Source organism: Rattus norvegicus, chromosome 16 (genome assembly GCF_036323735.1).
Source record: "Rattus norvegicus strain BN/NHsdMcwi chromosome 16, GRCr8, whole genome shotgun sequence".
Classification (NCBI taxonomy): domain Eukaryota; kingdom Metazoa; phylum Chordata; class Mammalia; order Rodentia; family Muridae; genus Rattus; species Rattus norvegicus.
In genome coordinates, this window is record NC_086034.1 from 6,971,697 (window position 1) to 6,988,088 (window position 16,392).

The 16,392-nt window shown below is 38.7% G+C and overlaps 1 protein-coding gene across 8 annotated transcripts in view; it reads right to left on the reverse strand.

Annotated features, from left to right (window-relative positions):
* The window catches only part of Ankrd28 (ankyrin repeat domain 28), a 131,726-nt gene that overhangs the window by 46,829 nt on the left and 68,505 nt on the right, over positions 1-16,392 (reverse strand). For 4 of the 8 annotated variants that reach the window (XR_005494817.2, NM_001427331.1, XM_039094979.2 and 1 more), the window contains 4 exons: positions 9,022-9,092; positions 3,737-3,937; positions 2,092-2,179; positions 475-617 (listed from right to left, as the gene is read on the reverse strand). Coding sequence is in view for 7 of the 8 variants with exons in the window: in NM_001427331.1 (NP_001414260.1) it covers positions 475-617; positions 2,092-2,179; positions 3,737-3,937; positions 9,022-9,092 (503 nt within the window). In the remaining variant the exon portion in view is untranslated. The remainder of the gene's footprint in view (positions 1-474; positions 618-2,091; positions 2,180-3,736; positions 3,938-9,021; positions 9,093-16,392) is intronic. The other 4 variants (XM_039094981.2, XM_063275354.1, XM_039094983.2 and 1 more) reach the window with 1 other exon arrangement.

The window sequence follows — 16,392 nt, forward strand, 5'->3', positions numbered from 1 at the left end:
GGCAACTTCAACTGAGAAACGGCCTCTATAACTGGGCTGTAGACAAACCTACAGTTCACTGTCTTAATCAGTGACTCACGTACAGGGCCCAGTCCATTGTGAGCGATGCCAACCCTGGGATCTAGAGAAAGTGAGATGGGCAAGCCATGAGGAGAAGCCAGTGAGCAGCACTCCTCCATGGCTTCTGCATCAGCTCCTGCCTCCAAGATCCTGTCCTGACCTCCCTCCTTTGATGATGAAGAGTGCTGTAGAAGCTTAAGCCAAATAAACTCTTTTCTCCCAAACTGCTTTGGTCATGGTGTTTCATCCCAGGAGAGTAGTCCTCACTGAGACACAGACACTGATCTCAGTGTGCCAGCTAGTGACGTGGAGATGAAGAGAGATCTCACTGTCACCTTCCAGACCTAGGTCCTGAAAACAGAGTAACAGAGACACACAACACACTAGTTTACACTGCTCAGCCTGTATACCTACATCAACTCCAAGATCTAGAAGGTACTTGACTACACTGATCATCCCACTAGAGGCTGCTGCATGAAGAGGTGTGTAAGACTTCTTATCCTTACACGTCACTTCAGCTCCATGAGATACAAGTAATTTCACTACTTCAATGTGACCTGAAAATACATAAAAAAACAAAGAAACCCATCAGCACACAGAAATAATTAAATATATCCTGAATACCTTTTAAGAAATATAAAATAGCACATTAATTTTCTAATGCATGATGACTAATAATTCATGCTGTAATTCAAGACAATTGAAAAACATCTAAGAATTCAGAATATCTTTGAAAAATATTGGTAGAGAAAATAACTAAAAACCATACAATTTACTTCTAGTTTTAACCTTGACTAGATTTTGTTCCTCTATCTTTCTTTCTCTTCTACCCTGTGATGATGTCTTCTGTCAGGTCAGGTCATGACACAGCCGGAGGGAAGGCACTGACCAGAGGATAATCTCCACTTGGACTTCCAAAGCTCCAAAATTTTAAAAATAAATTCTACTCAGGATAAATTACCTAACCTTGGATATTCTGTTATAGCAACAAAAGATAAACCAAGAATGTACTGCTATCTTCAAAACAAAGAATATCCTTTTAATCATAACCAATTGTACCAAGGACAACCAGGCCACGGTGGAGTCCACACACTTGACTATTTCAGAAGCTCAACTTCAAACAATATTATTCTGGCCTTCATTTCATGAAAATAGTCTGTTAGGTCAAACCTAACTCCTTCAAAGTGAAAGGCCAACTATACTCCACTTTCTGTGCACACCTTTTTAACACAAAATGTGTTGTTTAAAATCACATACATAGTTTCTAAACTGTCCCAATGAATAACCTACAATAGCTACTCAGAAAAGTCTTCAAAGACTTAAGGATATAAAACTCCAAAGCGAGGGACTTTAGAATCAAACAGAACTCCTTCAGGCTAACTTCAGGTAAACTTCAATTAACAGAAAAATGTTCCTTATATAAGAAGAGGCACATATTTTTGGCACTAAACATCACATCAGGTTTTGGCCCTGAAAGTAGAGTATGTGACTAAAATGGTAGGTACCCTTAGGGATGGGAGTGTGCACTTATAATCCCAGTGCTGCGGAGCTGGAAACAAGCAGGTTTCTGGGGCTCTCTGGCTAGTCTGTCTAAGTATATACATGTGTATATGTGAGCACACGAATCCCCCCCACCCCCCGGTCTATCAGCTCATAGTATGATTTAGGCGTTTTTTTTGCAGTGACAGAGATTGAACTCAAGGCCTTGTCCATGCAAAGCAAACACAGTATCACTTCAGCTTTACAACACATCTTCACAACTTATACCTTAATAATCCAGTAAAAGGATGGATATGAGAATGAGCTTTGAGTAAATACCTGCCATAAGATAAACATCCCAGGCCACCAACTGTCACGTCTCTTCTAAGTTTTCTTAAGCTAAACCTAGATCTGCTGTGGCACATCTCTGCCTGTTCTGCTTGGGTAGCAATGTCAGACACTGTACAACTCAGTGATATTAAAAATGAAAAACCTCAAAGTGCATTATTTCCCCTAAATATACTGTCAAAAGTAAATTTTAAAAGTACGTACCCATATATGCTGCCCAATGGATCGCACGCCTATCTTTTTTGTCAAAAGCATTAATATTGGCACCTCTGGACAAGAGTAGCTTGACCATCTGGAATAAAAGTGAATAGTTTCACTGAGATTGAGAATTAGAACTATTCATAAACACGCCTTGTGATTATTTAACTTGATTTTTTCACACTGAATTGCTTTAGTTGAAGATAGTTATGATAACATATTATAATATATAGTATGGTAACATGGGAGGGTTGGTTCGCTGTGTTACTGAAATCAGGCTGCAGTCTTTTCTAAGATGCCACTTTGCAACTACTCAGTATTTTAAGAACATCTAAGCAGGTACAGATCTTGAAATTTTAAAGTTTGAATAATTAAATAGAAGTTGTATTGTTATTTACACCTAAAGTGTTATTAGAATGTAACTGTCTCATACCAGTAATGTCTGAAATTTAATTTAATCATCCATGGCAGATCTATCACATTTAAAACAAACTATTACAAAGTCTACTTAGCTCATAATGAATTAATACTAACATTGTATTTATAATTGTTTCTCTACTTTGTGTGCTACAGTTGATGCAAGGATTTAGAGCACTGCAGTGTGAAAACAATTAGGTCACTAGGCTTCCAGCTGCACAATCCTGAGACTGCCATTTGAAAACTGTGATTTTGTGTCTTCAAAATGAAGGACTAGGATCTGGGTACACTGTTGTTTCCACTGCTTAGAGCAGGCCAAGGTTTAAGAGTTTGGAACATAACAACGATACAAGAAGAAAAAAAAGAAAAGGCAGGCGGGGGTGGGGGGAGGGGCTGGATGAAGGTTCTTCTAAGTCTGGTTCAACTGGGCTTGCCAATGCCTGATGAAAGACAACTGCACGTTTTGTGTGTCATGAAAACTTGTGTGTGTGTGTGTGTGTGTGTGTGTGTGTGTGTGTGTGTGTGTGTGTGTGTGTGCGTGCACACGCACGTGCATGTGGGGGCCAGATATTGGTCCTTCCACCTTACTTTGAGATAGAGTCTCTCACCTGGAATGCACCACTTTGGCTAGGAAGGTTAATCAACAGCTTGGAGAGCTCTGGCTGTCTCAGCCCCCTATGCTGGGATTACAGGTGCACACCAGCACCTCTGGCTTTCTACATGGGTGCTGGAGATCTGAACTCAGGTCCTTGTGCTTGCACAGAAAGTACTTCAAGGGCTCAGTCATCTCCCCAGCATTGGGATGGCTAATTTTCTTAATCTGCTTTCTTTGATAGTTGTCACTAAGAAATTATCTTAAAAGAAAGCAGAGTTGCCAAACATTGCCTTTCTGTGCTATTATTCTTCCTTCTGAAAGAACAAGGAAACTGCTGTCACTCTGTGCTCTCTTGACAATGACAGACTATCTCTATGTTATCCTACAGCTAGCTGACAGTCTGCTCATTCTAGGTCATTATGGAATTCTAGTGTATGCGTGTGTAGTACATACAAAATAAATCTTTTAATTTGGGACCCCTTACATCACTGAAAAAGAAAAAAGCTAGGAAGCTTGCTAAGGGCAATATCAGGAGCATTTTTTGCTTTTCCTGTGAAATGAATGAATTAAAGGAAGGCAAACTCATTACTAATTAGAGGCTAGAAGACAGACAATCAGTCTGTAATTGGAGGCACCTACCTCACCATGCCCACTGAAAGCGGCATGGTGTAATGCGGTTCTCCCTGCCCGGTCTGACACGTTCACATTGCTCAGAAGAGGGACCAAAGACTCGGCGCACTTCACAGCTTTATTGGCAGCGGCGATATGTAACGGGGTCTGCCAGTTCTTATCTCGAGCATTAACGTCAGCAGAATGCTTCAAAAGTATCTGAACTGCTTCCTAATACACAAACGAGAGGATTAAATACTCTGAGAAGTTTATAAAAATGTACACATATGGAGAAAATCAAAGTTATGAAAGAGCTCACTATAAATAATGAAAATTTAAGAAAATATTTTGAACTTAAAGATAGTACTTAGAGCCATAAAAAGATATTATCTTGATAAAACATTCTCTTTTCTTACTAAAAGCACAGCACTTTCTATAAAAATGTACAGACAAAAAAAACATGTTTTATTAAGTGTTAATAGCTTATACTTCTTATTAGCAAAATATAATTATATACATTAAAGAGCTTTAAGATTTATTTTTTGATGTTAAATATGTGAAATTTTAAAAAGACATTTCTCATCTTTCAAAGAATTATGCACAATATTTTACCAAGTAGAAAAGACTCACTAGATCTGGTTAATTAAATTAGTATATATAAAAGTTCTTTTATGGTAATGCTATTTAACATGTTAGTGTTGAGGCAACTTAAGAATTACTGCTCCAAGAAATCCATCTCCTAGAAGTACATGAGAAAACCCACACTACACTTCCACAGTATAGGAGTTTGTTACGATTCCCCGGAATCTAGCATGCTGACAACATTAAGCAATATATTCATAATTAAACAGCAAATTTTCTCCTCACAGGGATAATCATGTTTGGTAAGTACGAAACCACGTATAAAAACAAAAAGCAACAGCACTAGAACAGAATCTCAATACGAAGACTTTAATTAAAAATGTACTGTGGAGAACTTGTGAATAAACACCATCACACAGAGAATCCACCAGACCCAAAGTCTACAGATCACAGTGCACGACCTTCTGCACCCTGAAGCTGTGGGACTTAACGCTGGGTCTTACCTTCAATATTTTTATGCATTTATCTGCCACCCCCTCCAAATCGGAGTTAAAACTAGAAAAACAATGAGTTTATTTGTTTCTATCTTGTGATCTATATCTGCATTCCACCCTTCCTTATCACCTAATATTTACCTTTTCTCGTTCTCTTTAGACATTCCTTATCTGCTTATATGCATTATTTATGAATATATAGAATACATAAATTATAGGCCAGAGTCCATGAGAAAAAACATGTAGTTTTTTTGAAACTATCTGGCCTCAATTAATATTATATATTCTAAGTCCATCAATTTTCTTGCAAATTTTAATTTCTCTTTCTTTAAAGCTCAATAATACTGTATTTGTACCATATCTTAATTGACCACTCATCTACTGATGAGCAACTAGACTGGCTTCATTTCCTTGCTATAGTATATAAGGCAGCAATAATCATGGGAGTGCAAATATCTCTGTGGATGATAAGAAATAATACAGATTAGGGAATGCATGAATGAAATAAATATTAAATAACAAAACAAAATCAACTAAAGAATTGGTTCCTTGAAAAAGTTAGTAAGAAAGACAAATCCTTAGCCAATGTAACAAAAAGAAAAAGGGAGAAGACACAGGTTAGCAAAATTCAAGATGCAAAGGGTGTCATTATAATAAATGCCAGCAAACTATAGATTTTAGGGAGTGTTATGGAAAAGTATAGTCCAAGAAGCTAGATAACCCAGAAGAAATAGGAAAATTTCAAAATGATTATTACCTAAAAAAGTTAAACTTAGAAAATATAACAATGTAAACAGAAGTTTACACAGTCAAAAGGAAAGAAAAGCCCAGGATCAGATGGATTAACTGCTGAATTCTATCAAACTTTCAAGAAAGATCTCATACCAATTTCTCTAGACTTGTTCCACAAATCAGAAAATGAAGGAGCACTACCAAAATTCATTCTATGAGTTCAGTATTATTCTGATTCTCAAACCAGGTAAAGACACAGAACAACAATAAGAAAGTTACTGACCAGTTTCTTTAATGAACAGATATAAAAATTCTCAGCAAAATCCTTGCAAATGGAATTCAGGAACACATGAAGAAGACTCTGTTATGAGCAAGTGTGCTTCATTGCAGAAAGGCACATGTATATAAACTAATAGATATAATACAGCATATAATGAACTTAAGGACAGGAACCACATAATCATTTTGATTTGACAGTAAAAGGCACTTGACAAAATACATCAGACTTCAAAATAAAGTTTTAGAGATATTGGTAGATGGAATATACACCAAAATAATAAAAGTATATACAACAAAACTATAAAATACATTATATTAATAGAGATAAACTGAGAACATTTCCTCTAAAGTCGGAAACAAGACGTGAGAACTCCTATTCTCCCCTCTTATTTGATACAGTACTCAAAGTTTTAGCTAAAAAGGGGATGGATAAAAATAAGGAGGAAGTCAAACTACGTTTAATTATAGATGCAATGATTCTTGACTTAAAAAACCTATAGTTTCCTAGAAAACTCTTGAAATCTAAATGTAATGTTTGCAAGAGATATTAAACAGCCAGCTATAAGGCTCTCTGATACGTTAATGAACCAACCCTAAGCTGTGAGTCCTGACAGTACAAAGCTAATGTCCAATCGAACCATACAGAAAATGGAACTTTGGAAGTGGCCTCCAGATCTTACTGCTCAGGGCATTTCAAGCCACTGTGCTGATTCCCATCTGCAAAGACACTTTGAGCCTACTGTGTGACTCTGGCTCTCTTAGAACAAACTACCTGCACACTTGCTGAGTTCATAGAGGCCTGCCTGTCTAAGCTAGAGGCTGGATGATGCTCTTAAGAGCTCCTGGAACTTCCTAGATCTAACACAGACGAAGGACATCCCTCCCAACAGATGCTTGTCAAGCACACAGCTCACTGGCTCTGCTTGTCACAGTCAACAAAGGTTAGGAGGATATGAAGGAAGGGGAACACGTTCACTATTGATGGGGATGAAAATTAATACTCCTATTATGGAAATTATTTTGGAGAGCTCTTAAAAAATTAAATGACTATATGACTCAGCTTTTACTTTTGGGCATATATAAAGAACTCAAACCCTATTACTTATAGGACATGCAATAACTCTTGGAAAACTGCCCTTGGGGGGTGCTCTTCTCTAGGAGGAAAAGGAAACTAACTGACCATCTGTCTTCCTTCTTTCTTTCTTTCTTTCTTTCTTTCTTTCTTTCTTTTTTTTTTTTTTCCGGAGCTGGGGACCGAACCCAGGGCCTTGCGCTTGCTAGGCAAGTGCTGTACCACTGAGCTAAATCCCCAACCCCAGCTGTCTTCTTTCAAGATTGCTATAAAATAACTAACACACACACAGATAACATTAAAGTGTGAATAGCTATTAAGTTACAAGATTTCAAGGATTACTAAATAAAAGACTAGGGCATAGGCACAATTTTTAGTCTTTGAAATAAAGAATGATTTAGAACTGTTTGAAATATAGGAAACAATGCGAGTATTTAATAGGGTTGGCAAAAAGACTGAAGATGTACTCAGGAATCTACTGACATTTGAGAAGACAGGGAGTAGACCAAAGACACACGGAGGCCTATGACCCTACAATTCCATTACAGTTAGAGAAAATACACAGACCTGTTCAAGAATGCTGTCTTAGTTAGGGTTTCTACTGCTGTGATAAAATACCATGACCAAAAGCAACTTAGTGAGGAAAGGTTTATTTCATTTTATAGCTTATCATGAAAGAAGTGGGAGCAGAACCTCAAGAGTGGAAGCTGGAGGCAAGAGTGGAAACTAAGGCCATGCAGGAGTGCTGCTTACTGCCGGCTTGCTCTGCCCACCCTGCTCAGCTAATCATCAATCGAGACACCCCCCCCACACACACACACAGACTTGCCTACAAGCCAAAACCTTAACAGTGCCATTTTCTCAATGAAATCTCTCTCTTCTGGGGCTGGAGAGACAGCTGAGAAATTAAGAGTGCTGGCTGCTCTTGCAAAGGCCTGGGGACCAATTCACAAGCAGCTTACAAACATCTGTAACTCCAGAAATCTGGCACTCCTTGGTATCCATGGGCACACGGCATGTATGTAGTATACAGACATACAACAGGCAAAACATCAAGATGTGGTAAAAACATAAACAAACAAACAAACCAGACCTAGCTGGCTATGTGGTAATAGACCATCATCCTGACCCTTGGGAGGATGAGATGAGGCAGGAGGATCAGGAGTTTGTTGTTAGCCTACATTAAGGACTAAGAGCCTGTCTCAAAAGAACAAAACAAAACACTCTTCTTACATGACTAGCTTGTGCTAATTTGAACAAAGCCAACACAACCCAACCAGGACAAATACCAGGTATCTTAATATACAAGTCTAAATAGGAAACGTCTTTTATCCATGTGAGAAACCTCACATTCTTCAAGGTAATACTTTTAAGTCTACTGCAATGGACTGGAGAAATGGCAGTGTTTGATAAAGTCCAAGTGTGTAGACCTAGGTTTGGATCCTCAGAACCCTTGTAAAAAAAAAAAAAAAAAAAAAAAAAAAAAAGCCAAACCAGGTCGGTGTGTAGTAGCTGTCTGCAACCCCAGCACGCTGGAAGCAGAAACAGGGATGCCCAGGGCAGCTAGCCCAGCCTGAGTTGGTCAAGTTCAGCAAAAGACCCTGTTTCAAAGAATAAAGTGGATAGACTATGAACAAGAAAAACACCTGATGTCAACTTTGGGCCTTCACATGCATGTGCATACAAATGCAAGCACACCCATATCTGTGTGTCCAAACACATGTAAACATGTATGAGAATACACATACACCATTCATAAAAATGCACTTAAAAGTAATAATATTCCTAAAATTCAACTTCAATGTTGAAATTAATCATTGTATAATACTGATGACATTGTGCTAAGGAGACTTTTGGGATAGGGCATTATGAACCAGTAAAGAAAAGACCCAAAGAGGATTATGTGTTAGAAAAACACTTTCTTGTGAAGGAGGGGCAGAAATAAGGGTGTGTACTCATTTATTTCAGACTCTCTTAAGAATTTGACACACAAAAGGAGAAATGCAACAATTAGCTTAGTTTGTACAAATTCTGAAGTAAAATGACTGGTCTAGATTGTAATAGTTTTTTTCTTCTGTTAAAGGCAGGTTTAAGTTGGACCCAGGAAGACCAACTTAGTGCTTCTTCATATACATTTACTAAGAGAAACGCCATACCTCACTACAAGATGCAACTGCTCTGTGTAAAGGTGTCAACCATTTGCTGTCTTTGGCATTAACTCTAGCTCCTGCAACAAGAAGAAAAAATTAATTGAAATATTTTACACAAAGTATTCTTAAATAAACCTAAAGTTATGTAGTCCCAAGGGGAAAACAATTGGGAAGTTACTTGTTTATTTTCTTCCAATATATTACCCTTAAGTTATAAAACAAAATTATTCTTTTAAGTTGATATCACTCTCCAAAAAGAATCAGTTCTTTGTATAAGAAGAAAATGAACAGCATTTTATAGTCAGGCTAGAAAGGCCACCTTTATACAGAGCATATTCACAATAAAATCAAATCCCTCTTTAAAGTGTTAATCTCAAATACTTAAAAGAAACAAACATAGTATTATTCCAAGATGAACTGTGTACGGACATAAAATCTTCACTGCATTTTTTTTTACTAATAAAATGTATAGTGTCTTAAAGTAATACAAAGGTAATTGTACAGGTATAACTAAAAACACATTGATACTATAGGTTACCATACAAAAATGAATCCAATGTTTACAGATGTAAGAAAATAAACCTACCTAAAAAATCAAATATATGTACTTAAAAAAATTAAGTCAATGAATAAAAATACCAACAAAATATAATTAGATCCAGTAAGATAAAAATATTACATTATAAGGTTAAAAAAAAACAAGTGAAGCAAACAGAAGAGGCTTGTAAAGTAGCATGCTGAGAGCAAAAGGAAACAGCTCTGTTCAACTGCCACCACGTCCTGTCCTATACATCACTCTAGATTTATGCCCCAAACCCAACTCCTAATTTCCTAGATGGTAACAAAAAAAGTATGTTGAATAATCCTTAATAAATTTCTGTAGTTTTATACTTATGTACACAAACCAGAGTCAAGTATTACTAAAATTCCTCCTTCCTAATGCTCACAGCGTTCTGTGTCTAGTGTGAAGGTTCAGGGATGGGTAGTCACGTGCAATGGCTATGTTAGCTCTAATACTGACAGGTACAGGGGCACCTTCTAAACAGTGCTGGGCCCCTCTGCACCCAATCCTCATCTAGAAAACAGACTTCATAACACTTTGGTACAAAAATTATCATGTAATAAATCCATTACATATAGCACAAACGTTGATGGTAGATTTAGAAGTGCTGAACACAAAAGACTATAAAAAAATGAAGAAAATGAATGTAGCAATTAAAAGTTTGAGAGCACCTGAATTCTCTGCAGGCATCAACACTGACAGAGATTGACAGAATCAAGAGCCAACGGGAGGGCTTTCAAGAGACAGAAGGAAATGAACAGCAAATAGAGAACTGGTCAAGGAGAGTAGGGTATTTATTAAAAAAAATTCTCCGCAGTGCTAGGGATCTAAGCCAGGACCTTGTCCATACCTCACACATGCTTACCAATAAGGCGCACCTCTGACAACAGTAAACTCGCGTACTAGTTAGGCAACTAGCTGTCAGGCCCTGGAGGCCAAGAAGACTAAGGCATACAACCTGGCCACAGTGAAGTCAGACCGGTCTTAGTCTAGGTCGAAACATTTGAAATGTTCACTTTTCTTTATAAAGGCTCATGTTGTTGAGTTAATGAAGGACAATGGGGTCTTCCAGTCTCTCATTTGCCTGCTGAGGAATCCCACAATTCTCTAGAATTGATACAGCTCTTTCTACATAAGTACTTATGCCTATATATATATATATATATATATATATATATATATATATATATATATACACACACACATAGATATACAGGCGCAGACATAGATATGAAGGTGCAGACAGAGACAACTAGAAGGGATAGACAGTGCCTGGGCCAACAAAGGCAAAAACTGAGGTCTCATAAATATCTTTAAGAAGTCAGCTTTGAAATAATGACGAGAACAGAACTGTGACTGTCACCCAAAAAACAAAAACAAAAACAAAACAAAAGAAAGAAAAAACAAAAAAACAAAACAAAAAAAACCAAAATACAAGATGGCTCTCCATGTGCTGATATAGCTTTGAGAAATAAAAAGTAAAAAGCAGTTAACTATAAATAATGTTTTATCTTTCACTAGAAATAGGAAGAGGTAAGTCTATATATCCATACTTGATTAGTATGAGTACTGAAACCATAGAGGGATGACAAGACTTTAAAAGAGTAGAGACCTGAGTGGTTGGTTGGTTTCTGGGTATACTTAATACTGGGCAGGCACACAGAAGGCTGGTGTGTGTGTGTGTGTGTGTGTGTGTGTGTGTGTGTGTGTGTGTGTGTGTGTGTGTGTGTGCGCGCGCGCGCGCGTATGTTTGTGTCTTCATTGTTATTCTCTATTATTGAAGTTTCTACAATTTTCTATATATGATAGATACTACTCAAAAAATGAAACATACTAAAGAATAAAAAAGTTAAGAGATGGTCATGAAAATATTTCAGGAATTTGGCTCCAGGTACAAACAATAAAAATGAACCAGGAACTGGGTAATTTGTAAGTATTTTGTTTTTTTGGATATGGGTTATCAGATATCTAACTACCTGAAAACAATCTAATTTAATGGTACGCTAAGGAGATGAAAATGCAAAAGAAAACTCCTGATTCATCCTGTCTTGTTCTGACAGTCTTTTTTTCTTCTTCATGTTAAATAAGTAAAAATTAATTTATTGAAACAAGTGATTACAACAAAGAATCCATTAAAAGTTAACTGAGGGTCTAACACTGCTACTTGTAACAATGCCAAAAATAAAGGCCTTGTTCAACAATAGAATATTAAACTTCTGATCACTATCTTTTGTTTTAAAAGACAGTTATCTTTTGTAATATCCCATGATTCTTCTAAAAGCACTAATCAAATGTTTTAATTTCTGATGATGTAAAGGCCAATTTATGAAAAACATCTGCAGGCACCAATGAAAAAAGTCCCTTTCTTACACCTGTGCATTACATTGTATGTGATTTACATACTGACAAACATGATACAGGATGATTGAGTTTTCACTAACAGTAGTTAGTTGGCTGTGTTCCTATCAAAGGAAACAGACAACAGCGGTAACGACAGGAATGACAGAAGAGCCACAGGTACAGCAGCGCATGTGCACTGCTTCAGCTCCTGGAGCCTCTCTGGGCAAACTCACTGAAGGCAAGGTGTTTCTGGTCTCTGTTCTGTGAAGGACTCTGCTAAAATCAGCCATGCATTAATGTATGCTTTAGACATCAAAGCCATTCTAATAATGCAAGACACGGCCAGAGTAAAGTCAAGTGGTTCAACAGCTAGTCAGAAGTATAAAATACTAGCTCGAAAGGTTATCAAGAAAGATGGGGAGAAGGAAAGGAAAATAAAGGGGAGGGGGAGAGAAGTAGAACATTATATAACTTTAAAATAAATGCATGATAAAAGATAAAATCTGTGAGCTACAAAGATGCTAAGTCACTGAGAAAAGACTAATCTCTTTACTACATCCTGATCACTCAAGCTGATCCCGTCTAGTAGCGAGCATCTCCACGGTTTCTACTAGGTTATTGGTCGCTGTTTTGTCAGGAGAAATCACTGCGAGCGATCTGAAGGCAAAGAGAGCACTGATGAGTGTTTTACCCACCGGGCCATTCTCCACCTCTCAATACATAGTTCTCAAAGAACTAATAAAGATATTTTTAAAAGAACGAGAAATATAGACACTGATGTAGATGGAGTGAAGGCAGAGAGAGAAGACCTCTGTCTATAACATGCACAGATCAAGGGAAGGGACACAGAGAGCCTTTTCTTCTAAGAAGGAAGTAATCTGCGCATGCCTTCATTTCAGCTTTCTGACCAGAGCTGTGGGAAAAGAAATTGCTGCTGTTTAAGCTACCTGCTTAAGGGTATCTACCTACCCACCCACCTACCTACCCACCCACCTACCTACCCACCCACCTACCTACCCACCCACCTACCTACCCACCCACCCACCCACCCACCCACCTACCCACCCACCTACCTAACCACCCACCTACCCACCTACCCACCCACCCACCCACCTACTCACCCACCCACCTACTCACCCACCCACCTACCCACCCACCTACCCACCCACCTACCTACCCACCCACCCACCTACTCACCCACCCACCTACCTACCCACCCACCTACCTACTTACCTACCTCTTACCTACCTACTCACCCACCTACCTACCTACCTACTCACCCACCTACCTACCTACCCACCTACCCACCCACCTACCTACCCACCTACTCACCCACCTACCTACCCACCCACCTACCTACCCACCCACCTACCTACCCACCCACCTACCTACCCACCTACCTTGCACCCCTTCCTTAAATGACAGCCCTGGCTAATACACTTACGTTACAAGCTGTTGAGATGTGCACACTTTAGATCTAATTCCAAAGGAAGAAATATTAGACTTCTATTCTGTACTGAGAATTACTTTCTATAAGAGGTCAATGAAATGAAATTTTGAATAATGCTTTCCATGTGCTGAAAAGGCAATACCCAGCAGTCTGCTAACATATGATTTGAATGAAAGCATTAAATTAATAGCTTCCAAACAAAATTCCTATTCTTAATTGATGAGAAAATTTATTAGCCTTTAGGAGAAACATTCTAGAATAAAAAAATAACGTGTATGCAAATGTTACTCAATGCAGGGTAATAGTGGTAATGAAGAAGGGTAGATACAAAGAAGAAGAGAGGTTCAGATTATGACAGAGTTAATGTGAAGTGAAAAGAACGTCGAGTCTGACTCAAGGCTCTAGCTTTTCAGTTACAATAGTACAAGCTTCAGTTATAAATAACGCTGCTGGCTGATAAGTGCTGTCTTAGTTTTCTTGATTTGTAATACTTCCATACAGCTGAGGGCAGAACAGGATAAAAGAGAAGGCTAATTTTAGTGTAGCATTAAAGAGATATATACACTAAGTACTTGCTATGTTACTCCTTCTAGAACAATTATTAATTCCAGTGGATCTCAGCATAACTATAAATTCTAAGAAAGCTTGGCTATATGTATCAGGTCAAAAACACTACAACATACTTAGAAATCCTGGGGCTGCATCAGACAGAACTATTTACGTCCCAATGAATTTAACTATAAATTTTAAAACATTTAATCACAATACAAGTCATCAAAAATAAAATGAGGAGGTAGTTATTACTACTAGCTGTGGTGGTTTGAATGAGAGGTTTCCTGTAAGCCTTGGGCATTTGAACACTTGGTCCCTAGTTGGAAGCCCTGTCAGCCTTGCTGGATGAAGCATGTTGAAGGGGGCAGGCTACATGCCATTTCTAGTTCATTCTGCTTCTTGATTGTGGTTTGAGATGTGAACTCTCAATGCTCAACTTCCAGCTGTCACATCTGCTACCTGCTGTCAGGTTGTCCCCATCACTGCGAACCCTAACCCTCTGGAACTGTAAGCCCAAAATACACCCTTCTTTGTGTAAGTCATCTTAGTCATGGTGTTTTATGACAGCAATAGAAAAATAACTACTATAGAAATTCATACCAGGGAATAGGATACTGCTGTGACAGACCTGACCATGCTGCTTTTTGGAGGAATGTGAACTTTGAACTAGAAAAGTGCTCGAACACTGAAGTGAAGCTTAGTGGTCACCATCCTTGTAGGAGCTGGGAAGACTGTGTGCTTGAGCTCTATGAAAAGTAGAGGCCCAGAGTTCAAGAGATTTCAAAGGGAACAATATTAGCAACTGGGCTAGCGACCATTCCTGATATTTTTAACAAAGAATGTGGCTGCCTTTTTGCTCTTGTCCTAAGAACTTGCCTTAGGTTAAATTTAAAAGTAACGGACTGATTTCTTTGGTGAAAATTTCAAGATGGCCTAATGTTGGCTCTGTTGTATAGTTAACATCAGTCATATATAAGTCTACAATGCAAAGAAGCAAATGCAGTAGGAAGAAATACAAAATGTCCAGTTTTAGAGAGAAAGGGGACACTAGCAACATGCCTTGTGCTGCAAGAGTGGCTGGAATGGTTAAGACTCACACCATTAACGAGAGGCCAAATCTGTGGTGGAGTACAGGGAAGGGTGCTCTTAGGGCAAGACCCCGCCCAACTAAGCTTTCAACTTCTGAAAAAAACTCTGCCCCTAAAAAGCAACAAAAACAAAAGATGCTGGTAATGTGGTTAAAGAGGGCAGAATTCATCCCATGTTTGCAGCTCTTGTTGGCAGTGCCATCCACATGGTGCTGGCTTCAGAGTCATGAAGGACATACAGAAGACACACACTTCCTCTCCAGCTTAAGAGTCACTGAGGCTGGTATTGTGGCAAAGCGGGGCCTGAAGAACTCACTGCCTGAAGCTGTAGAAAGTGAAATCTGAGTTGTGTTGGAGACCCCAAGATGTAAAGAGTCCTACACTCTGATGGTAGAACCAGGCTGCTGCTGCTGCTGCTGCTGGCGGCAGTGGTGTAATCTTCCAGGTAGAAAAGCTGGAACGGCAGTTCCATCTAAGCATTTGACATCAGACAAGAAGCTACAGAATTTGGATTTTGTCCTGCTAGGTTCTGGTCTTATTTTGGCCTAATGTTTCTTCACTCTTCCTCTAGCCCTCCCTTTAGAAATATGTAGCTACGTGCTCGCTTCGGCAGCACATATACTAAAAATTGGAAATATGTAGCTTGTGTCATTTATGATGTAAGTATATAATTTGTTTTTTATTTTATAGGAGGTTACAGCTGACTTTTTTGAAACTCAGAAGAGACTTAATACTTTAAAAGAGTGTCAGTGTCTGTAAAAGTCGACAGCGTGTCCATAGTCTGCACAACACTATGGAGAGTTATTTGCATTATGAGATGATCAGGAGCGTATTTGGGCCAACAAGTAGAATGTGCTGGTTCAAATGAGACGACACCCACAAGTCTCCAACGTTTGAGTCCTTCCTTCCCTAGTCATTGAGAAAGGCTTAGGAGGTGTGTCCTTGCTGGAGGAGGTGTGTCAATAGGGTCTGACTTTGAGGTTTTAAAAGCCACGTGGGTGGGGGGAACCCCAACCCATGTGTGGTTTCCAGTGCTTTGTCTCTACTTCCTGTTTGTGGTTTTAGATGTGAGTACTCATAGTCCAGCCCTCAGTCTGACTCCTGCTCTCAGGCTCTTTCTGTAATTATGGACCCTACTGGAACCAGAAGCCCCCAATAAGTCCTTCCTTCTCTAAGGTAACAGGTTAGGGCATTTTATCACAGAAATAAAATAGGAACTAACACACTACTATAAACCCAAATATAAACAAAGTCTACCCATTACAGGAAACATGTACCCAATGAGCATAGACACTGACTCAAGGGAAGCTTCTTCAGATACAGGGAAGGCCACCGAGTTCTCCACTAGAACATTTTGTCCTACTGTCAGTGTGTCCCTTCTCTTG